This window comes from Eurypyga helias, unplaced genomic scaffold, assembly GCF_000690775.1.
Source record: "Eurypyga helias isolate BGI_N326 unplaced genomic scaffold, ASM69077v1 scaffold27257, whole genome shotgun sequence".
NCBI lineage: Eukaryota > Metazoa > Chordata > Aves > Eurypygiformes > Eurypygidae > Eurypyga > Eurypyga helias.
In genome coordinates, this window is record NW_010262795.1 from 5477 (window position 1) to 15009 (window position 9533).

Here is a 9533-nt window from a genome sequence, read left to right on the forward strand (position 1 = left end):
GATGAAGAGAGTCGGAAACGGGAATGGAACAACTTCTACAAAAAGCAGATGAGCCTGCGCAAAGTGAGTTGGCTCCCTTGGTAGGGGGTTCACGGGGGGTTTGCTGTCAGCTGGTCTTAGAGGCATAAACCAGGTAAATGATTGCATCTTGCTGCTGCTTGTTCTGGTACCGCCCCGTTTGCTGCCTTCTCCGTGGTCTGGGTAAGTCCCGGAACGTGAAGGAACCCCGCTTACCCACGCACTGGTTTCTCTGCCGTGCCAGTCAAAGGGGTCCTGTTGTCTTTAACACCTTCCGTAGCAGTAAAATCAAATTTCCTCATTCAGCCTCACTTGCATATTCCCGTAACAAAGCTAGATTTCTGGCTTTGATTCTCACACTTTGTCCTCTTTACCCATTTTGTTGCCTTTTCAGTTGTAACTCAGCTTTTGTTTTCCCTGGAGTGGGGGGATGAAATGTGTCTTTTGTGCTTCTAGACCTGCATGTGTGTTTGACTGATCTTTGTTTTCTTCCAGGGCAGAGAACCAGAAAAGGAAGATTTTGTTCCTCCAAGTAAATATCTTTGATTTTTAGTGGGTTTTGGGGGCGAGCTGTATTTTGCAGCTGTGTAAAATTTATATAGCATCAACTTTTGAGGTGTCAGTCCCTAGGCACGGAGAGATTGGCTGTGAAAGCTTGGCTGGAAAAGATGGATCAGAGCTTAGCTTTGGTTGAGGTGAAGATAAGGAATGCATCTTTCTGAGCAACTTTTCCAAATAAGCAATAGAGAAGGAAATCTCTGCCTACCCTGCCTTTGCAGGCTGTTTCTGCAATGGGCATGCAGCAGTATTCAACTGGGCTACAAGGAAACTGCGGGAAAATTGGCCGTCTGTAGCTGTGCTGCCTGGGGCCCTGGGTAGCAGCACAGTTGATAGAATCATAGAATCATCAAATGGTTTGGGTTGGAAGGCCCCTTAAAGACCATCCAGTTCCAACCCCCCTGCCATGGGCAGGGACACCTTCCACCAGCCCAGGTTGCTCCAAGCCTCATCCAGCCTGGTCTTGGACACTTCTAGGGATGGAGCATCCACAGCTTCTCTGGGCAACCTGTCCCAGTGCCTTCCCACCCTCTCCGGGAAGAATTCATTTCTGATATCCAATCTAAACCTCCCTGCTTTCAATTTAAACCCGTTACCCCTTGTCCTGTCACTACAGGCCCTTGTAAAAAGTCCCCCCCAGCTTCCTTGTAGCTCCCCCAGGCACTGGAAGGTGCTATAAGGTCTCCCGGTTGTTGTTACACTATTGTAAAAGAAAACCTGGTCATTCATGTTACTCCATTCAGCCTCTCTATTTTTGGTTGGTATTGTGGGGAGCGGCAAAGAGTTGAGTTTCCCAAGAGCTGGGATTCCTTGAAAAAGGGTTTCCTGAGAAGGGGAGGGTTTGGAAAGCTTTTAATCATAAACTAGCAAAGTAGACGTTCCCATCCAGCGAGACAAATCTCACTTTGGCTTCTGCCTACTCTTTTGGAGTTTGTAGCTTCTCCAGGTTGAAAGGGTGATGGTAGGGGTCCTGGGGGTGACTGCAGGGAGGAGCGTGCCAAGCAGCACTGCACTGGCTCCCTCCCTTGCCTCCATCGCCCCAGCCCTGCTGTGACACCTTCTCCAAACGTCTCCCCTGTGGTAGGTGCCGACTGCCCCTTGAAGGATGCTTCCAGCAGGAGGATCTCTAAGCTCACTGTGAAGGTAGGAAAGCCTGGTTGACGTTCAGTCTTGCTGATGTGCAAAGAACAACAAAAATGCTGCCTGCCCTCTTCTTACTCATTCAGGGATGGAGGTCCGAGGGCAAGGGGCACTGTGGTAGAGCATGTCTGAGTATCCCATGTTTCCTAGGGACGGGAACACTGCTTGAAGATGCTGGAAGAAGCTTTGGGCACCAATGAAAAGGTTCCAGCAGCAGGAGGAAAAGGGTATGAGATGAGAGAAAAGGGGTGACATGTTGAGTCCCTCACCACAGGGCCTACTCTGACCCGAGCACGTTACCACGTTCAGGGAATACCTTTTTAAAGTTATTTGGTCCAAGGATTTAGTTTCATTTAATAGCATCCTCTTGTGATGTTCAGACATGAGGATTCTGCTACATTAGCTGATCCTAGGCGTCACAATTCTTCCCTGTCCCACAAGATGGGGATAGCGGACTTCTCAAACCCAGCAACTGGAGGACTTGCTTTTTCGTTCTCCTGCAGTTCTCCAGCAATTCACCGTGGCATCCCTGAGGACTACTGTGGAAGTTATCACTTACTCCTGCAGCAGACGGAGTGCATTTTGTACTTCCTGGGAGATGCTTAAGCATTAGCGTTCCCTTTGCAGATACAGAAGTGTGTCTTGTCAGAAATCACCCCAGCCTGTGTTACAGGTCGGACCCTCACGCCTGCGCTGTGGAGCTGGAGTATGAAGCTTTCCGAAGCAGTAAAATGGCTAACTCCTACAAGGCAGCTGTGCTAAAGAAGGTAAGGCCACACGTCTGCTGTTGTTCCCTTCAACGTGGCCTCCGCACGAGGGGAAACAGGCTGGAACGTGTGTGGGAAAGGTGAAGGAGAAGCTCTGCTTTGCCTTTGAAGTCTTTCAGACCTTCCTTCTTGGCTTTGTTTCCAGGAGGGCCCAGAATCACGTTGGTTTCAGGCCTTTGTTGCCTTTACAGGCTTTGGCAGCCTGGTACCAGTGCAAGGTCACCCATCTATCCCCTCGCGCCAGCAGTAAGGGGAACGGGGAGCTCTCAGGCTGTCGCTGATAGGCGAGCCTGGGTTGAAGTTAGCTGGGTGCCATCAGTCTCTTGGGAGGTCGTAGAATCACACAATCATAATTGGGTTTGGGTTGGAAGGGCCCTTAAAGCTCATCCAGTCCCCCCCCCTGCCATGGGCAGGGACACCTTCCACTAGACCAGGTTGCTCCAAGCCTCATCCAGCCTGGCCTTGGACACTTCCAGGGATGGGGCATCCACAGCTTCTCTGGGCAACCTGTCCCAGTGCCTCCCCACCCTCTCCAGGAAGAACTTCCTCCTGATATCTCATCTAAGGTGTTTGTGTTCTTGAGAGAGGTGTCTCTCCAGGGGAGACATTGGTTTGGCCACTACGCCTTCTAGCACGTACAGAGGTAGGGGTGCACAGATTTCTGGCCGCTGGAGAGTATTTATGTTCTCTTTTCAGGTAGCAGAAATCAACAAAGCCTCAAAACAAGGAGAATTGTTCTCAGTCTTTGGGTCCGGAACTGGTGGGAACAGCAGTTTGGAAACAAAACCTGGGTCTCCAGCAGAAGAGGACTTCCTGCCTGCATCCCAGGTTTACTCAGTGAGTACCGATGGGGCAGGCAAGGAGGGACTGGTGTGCTCTGTTCATCTGCTTTTTTAATAAGTTCATTTTAAGCCCGTTGTGTGGCCGGAGCTGTGTGTTTCAACTGGAGTTGAAATGAGGAAACACTCCTTCCCTGAGAGGGTGACAGAGCTCTGACCCGCTGCCCAGAGAGGTGGTGGAGTCTCCTGCTCTGGACACTTTCCAAAGCCCCTGGACTTGTTCCTGTGTGATCTGCTCTAGGGGATCCTGCTCTGGCAGGGGGTTGGACTAGATGATCTCTAGAGGTCCTTTCCAACCCCCACCACTCTGTGGATCTGTGAACTGCTTTCCCTGTCTGTCCTTTGGTTTTGGAGCGAGATCAACTAGTCGTGCGGGTTGCTGTTAGGGAATGCAATCTACCTGCAGGCAAGATCAAAGATTTTCTCATCTTGCTCTGACCAAGGATGCTGTCTGCTTCCTTACTGCGGGCCTGTGACTTTCACCTGAGCCATTTTCCTGGTGTCTCAGCCGCTGGTTGTGCTGATGAAGCGGTTTTAGAGCCTTCCCCAGCTCAGGGCTGCAGACACCGACGTGTTGTGTACAGAAACTTCGCTCCCTTCAGGGTTCTGCACACAGGCTTTCCTTCGTGCTCTCACATCCAAACTTTCTTCTTCCTTTCTCCCTAGTTCAAACCCAAGCGTGTGGGAGCAGGATTTCCAAAGAAACCCAGCTTGTTCCAGACAGCTTCAGAACTGCTGAAGGTGCAGGAGGAGAGCGATGCAAAGCCTCTCAAAGAAGTAGGAGGTTCTCCAAACGGGCAAGACAAGAGCAGCTGCAGTCTGGGTCTGGACACCAGAAACCCCCTTCTGCAGAAGAAAGAAACAGCGCCCCCAGCAACGTGTGAGGGGGCTGGGGTGGGAGTATGCCCTCCTGAAAAGAAGGGACAGCAACCCAGTCCAGACACAAAAGCTGTCCTTTGGGATAGCCCTACAAAGAAGTCCAAACCTAGCAAGAAGCAGCAGATGCTCGCAGAAGCTGCGAAAAAAGAATCACAAGATATTTCCAAATTCTTCTCCCTCCCCAAAGGTGGGTCTAGAGCCAAATATTGCAGCTCAGCAAAGGAAGATGGCTGTTCTGCAAGCACACTACCTCAGGTTTCTTCTCAAAGCATGTGTCAAGAGAAACCAGTACCTCAGGGAAACATCTCTGGAGAAGATGTGAGCAGACAGTCCCAGGCAGGGAATGAAGAACTGGGAGAGGCAGAAGTAACACAGACTGAGAGAGGGGAGGATTTCAAGGCCCAGCAGGCTGCTGAATCTGAACACTTTCAGGAAGAAAGTGATGTCAAATTCAGGTAAAATCCCTACCTCTCTGCTCCCTGTGTTGCCTTGTTAACGAGCTGCAGAGCCCCACCAGCCGTGTCCTGGAAGTTGGGAATAACGTGTGTTAGATCTCTAGGCTGGCGAGGGAGATGCTTTACCACAGAGAGTCTTGTGGCCACTGAGGGAGAAGGCAGGAATATCTCCATGGTGGAATGGTTACAATTGCTCTTCTCTCTGCTCTTCCCATTAGTGTTGAAAACGTCACAGAAACTGAGCTAACTGTGGCTGGGGAAGGCGAGTGTGGGAAGCGACCGGGATCCGCTGAGGTAAGAGTCTAATGGCTGCTAATTTCCTCTTTCCTCTCCTCAACTTGTGCCAAGTTTCTCTCCGGGAGCAATGCTCCTGATCTGAACCTCACCCCGCAGTGTTATTTATGTGGGGAGGGACAGTTGCAGTTGCAGCAGAGCGGGGAACCGAGGTCACGTTGCACTCCTGGTGTCCCCCTGCCACCCCCTGGGCCAGTGCCGGCAGCTCGGGTGGCAGTGGAAAGCTTCCATTCCACTTTGTTTGCAACACGTGTGACACTGCCCTCGCCTGGAACGAGGCTCCACACCCCCTCTAGATGTGTAAGTAACTGTAATTAGCAAGCTGCTTTCTCAAGTCAGGGGAACAGCCGCAGGCCAGCGGCGCATGGGACCGTGCGGAAGCAAACTGTGCTGCCAGCCTTCCTCGCCATCCAGTGCCCGGTTCTGCACCGGGCACCTGGGACTGCCTGGTAGCTGTCTCTGCTGAACAGTGTGTTTTCTCCTTGCCCTCTCAAACTGAGCCAGAGCATGGCACTCCTGAAGTGATTGATGCTTCCTGAGGGGTGTGTTCCCAGCAGGCATCCCGGGAAATCTCTTCCTGTCAGATTTTTCTGTATAGGATGGGGTCTAGCAATTAGCTGCCCCGCTAAAAGCATGTGCTGATTCTAAAGGTGGGGTTTAAACGGATTTTCTTGAAGTGCCTTAGGGTGGACAACAGCACATTGTGTCTGCTCAGCAAAATGGGTTACAGATTCCTGCGTGGCATTCGCTACAGGGAGAGCCTGCAGGATCCTATGGATTCGTGTTCTTGGAAGATCGCGGCTGCTTGGAAGTGTAATGCAGCCACAGGAATTAGCGGGTTTGGTTTTCTTCTGTCCCATCTCCAGGATATGGAAAGTCCTGCAACAAAGCGGCCACGGACAGTGGCAAAATATTCTATTCTGTCCCAGCCAGAAAGCAAAAGCGTTGGTCCCACCAAGAAGAAGGTGACTTTTGATCCAAACTTATCACAGTGCGATAAAGAAGGAAGCAGCAAGACCGCGCAGCCAGTGAGCAAAGGCATCTCCCTCAAAGAAACGGCCGACATCGTCGTCAAATATTTGACCCCCTTCTACAAGGGTGGCAAGTTTGCTTCCAAGGTAGGGCACGGCTCCAGCCCCTCTCTAGCAGAAGGAGCCTGTGTCTCCCTAGGGACCTGGGGCTGTAAGAAGGAGAAGATGGCCTGGAGGCCACGTTTCATTCCCAAGTCACATCTTGGTATGTGCTGGTTTAGTGGCTCCAGGCGCAGCACATCACCTTCTCCCAAGAAGGGGTTTGTGTGGGATTTGGAGTGGTATTGCCTTGGTTCCACGCGTGTTTGTTCAAGCTCTCGCAGTACACGCTGGCAGGTGTTAGAGAATTCCCGCCTGCGGGGCGGCAGCAGCGGGGGTTCGGTTTGGGCGTGGCGTGCCCGCTGTGTCCCACGAGGCAGCGCGCGCTCACGCTCTCCAGCACGGCGGGGTCAGGTGTATCTGCGGTGCTCCCGCAGCCTGAATCCACGCGTGGGCTCTGCTAAGGGCAGGAGAGATGTGGAAACGGTCTGGTGAGGTAACCAGTGTCTGCTTTCTGCTCTGCCCCAATTCTGCAGGATCTGTTCAAGGGCTTTGCTCGGCACCTGTCCCACCTGCTGACCGGAGAGCAGAACCCTGCCCGCAGGACGGGTGAGCTGGCAGCTGGGGAGAGCACCCACAATCCGGGGCTCTCATGATGCGAAACGGATGGCTGTGTTTAGAGGGGGCAGGTGTCTTACGTATCGTCTCAAAGGTGGTGCTTCCTCTCTTGCAGTGAAGGAGGAAGCACAGAGACTCATCAAGGAGTTTTTCAAAACAAGGGTGAGGTGTGAGAGCGAGACAGACTGGCAGGAGCTGCAGAGCTCGGAGAGCTGATCGCTGCACCATGGTGGCTGTCTTCCTTCCTCCAGCAGCGGGACCAGGGGATCGTGCAGAACTCGCCACGGAGGGTTTCATGAATCTGCAGATGTGAGCTTTCTCTTCCCTTTTGCTGACTTCTCTCCCTAGTGCCACGCACTCCCAGGAAACCAGCTTCCAGGACCTTAGGGAGAGTCTTTCCACTAACCAGGGTGCTGGAGCCCTCTAATACCTCCCGCCACGAGGTGTGAAGTCTGGGTCTGCTGCGTGGGTTAGGGGCTGCTGCCTCAGGTGGTCTGCGGCATCTCCAACCTCTGCTCCCTGCGGCACTCTGGGAAGGGCTCAGACTTTCCAGCTGGGACTTCGCTTTGGGATGGCATCTTGCTTCCTAGATGGCTCCTCCCCTTGCTCCCCCATCTCTTAGTTCCTAGTTCAGTGTTACCAATAGAAGCCTTACGCTACGAGTTCACACGCTTTGCTCAGGGCTGCCAATGATGAGCGTGATGGTTGAGTTCCTGGATGGAATATTTTCCCTTGAAGGGCAGGAGGGGAGCATTTTGTTTTTACCATGCAGGCAATGCCTACTTGCTCAAGGTGGAAAAAGATTTTTTTTTTTCTTTTAACTTTTTTTAAGCTTCTGCTAGTTCTACCTGCCCTTTAACCTAAGCCGTGATGCTCTCTCAGTATTAACCTCTCTAGTAGTGGCACCCAGGTTGCCAACACTTGTCCAGCATTTGCTTGTAACCCCTAAAGCCATATTTGCTCCCTGTGCCTCACCCACAGTCGGCAGCACGGAGGGCAACGCCACTGTTACAGCTGGTTAAGGTAGTGCTGTGGCCCCCAGGTTGACACTGTGGTGCCTCTGCTGCTATATTTATATAAGGACCTGAAGCTTAGGGTGTCAGTGGGCTTGAAATAACCTGATTCCCTGACACAAGTCCTTTCTGTTGGGTTTTTGTTGGGTTCTGCCCTTGTTCCATGCCTGTAGAGGCTGGTGGCCTCAGGCACCAGCGCTGCCAGAGGAATCTGCAGCCTGAGAGGCCATCAGACGGGCGTGTGGGTCACTGTCCTCAGAAGATGGGGGTTTTTTTTCATGTACTGAAGGGTACGTGCGGAACAGACAATAAAACAATGTTCTAGCTGCTGTTGACTCTTTGTGAAAGCTTTTTCATAACAATTAATGATACAGACCGGCCTAAGATACATTAAGACTCTATCGCTGTGAACACAGACATGAAAGCTCTTTCTTAATAAATGGGATGGGCGGGACACGTGTGCCAGCAGACACCTCCAACCCCTTATGGCTGCAGGACTTCTCCAGCCAGAACCAGACAGAGAACCGGGAGATGTTTAACTCCAAAGTCACTTTCATCTTCAGCTTGCTCTGCTCGCTGAAGGACAAAGGGCTTTGCAAGAAGCCTTCTACACAGCAGAAGTATTTTTCAGCCATCGGCTGCTGGCTTCTAATTTACCTTCCCATTGAGAGCCCTGTTTCATCAGCAACTGAAGTGGGGTTCCTGTCTCTCCAGAGTTCAGTGCTTACAGAGTTCAGCTGTCGTCTGGGTGAACTCAGAAATGCTTTGTTAATCTTTAAATCGGGGTGCAGAGAAGGCTGGTTATGTCATGGAGTTGTGTGACCAAGTGCTTTATCACACTCTGGGGCTTTGCTAACCAGATGGGTTGTGCTTCCACGTAAGCTCATGACTGTCATCAAAAGCTCAGAGAAAGAAGAATAAGGGTAAGTTAATCTTCAGAGATCTCGCTTTATCCAGCCTTGCAGTAGCACTGCTGGAGGGTGGAACATGCTTCAGCTGAGATCTCACAGGCCACAGCAAACAGCACATGAAGATCCTGACAGGGAAGACGCTGTAGTTACCGCTGGCAGCAGCTCACCAGCAAGAAGCCAGCTGTGCCTCAGGGCTTGCACTGGGCACCCGCAGATCTCGCCCCTCCCCAGCCAACAGTGAGCACCTTTCCCTCGAGCTTTGCCAGCTGCCCACGGGTCAGTCTGCCCCCCTGAGATGTAAATCGGAATCTGTCACGTCACAGCTTCACAATCTCTCTGTGTGATTATTTTATTGCAATCTCCTACAGTTCAGGAGGATGGCTGTAGCAGCAAAAATAAATTAAGCAGTTTTGTACAACCCCGGACACTCTCCTCTTCTGTAAGACAATTTCTGTTTGAATAGGCTTTCTCCGTGGGCATGGAGCCATCGTTTGGAGCCATGGCAGCTGCATGGACATGACTGACTTCTTTATATAAGAGAGAAACATATGCATCTAATTATGCCAGTAAGAAATTAATTAACAATAAACTTTCTTACCATTGCTGGGGCACAGATTGGGCTGCATATGTGTTAATTGTGTATTAACACTGATCTGCTTTCCAATTAAGATGCTTTCTGCAAGCTCCTGCTTCACAAATCCTGCTACAGGGCCTCTTGCGTATCAGTGCAGAGAAGAAGCTGGCAGACGGAGAACACCGGCAGGCCCCGCTGTCATTTCATAGCCTCAGCGTTGCGTTGTGACACGCACATCTCTAGCAAGCGTCAGTCTGCTCCTGCTAATTCAAAACCTAACAGAACAGTCGCACGCTGCATAGCTTGAAGGCAGCTGCTGTTGTCTGTGCGGCTGGCGTGTGCCGGAGCAGGCGGGGAAAGAGCAGCGGTGTAGAAAGGGTGTCTTGGGGGTGGTTTA

General features: G+C 51.6%; 1 protein-coding gene across 1 annotated transcript in view; it reads left to right on the forward strand.

Moving 5' to 3' along the window:
• LOC104512752 (ATP-dependent DNA helicase Q5-like) overlaps window positions 1-6854 on the forward strand; it is a gene marked incomplete at its 5' end in the record, with an annotated part of 8591 nt that extends 1737 nt beyond the window's left edge. Inside the window, 11 exon segments of the mRNA XM_010155851.1 lie at window positions 1-63; window positions 514-550; window positions 1661-1719; window positions 1867-1943; window positions 2390-2483; window positions 3180-3320; window positions 3989-4656; window positions 4875-4950; window positions 5817-6068; window positions 6557-6629; window positions 6754-6854. The exon segment at window positions 1-63 is cut by the window's left edge and continues 33 nt beyond it. Of these exon segments, the coding sequence (XP_010154153.1) occupies window positions 1-63; window positions 514-550; window positions 1661-1719; window positions 1867-1943; window positions 2390-2483; window positions 3180-3320; window positions 3989-4656; window positions 4875-4950; window positions 5817-6068; window positions 6557-6629; window positions 6754-6854 (1641 nt within the window).
• Window positions 6855-9533: the final 2679 nt, after the last annotated feature.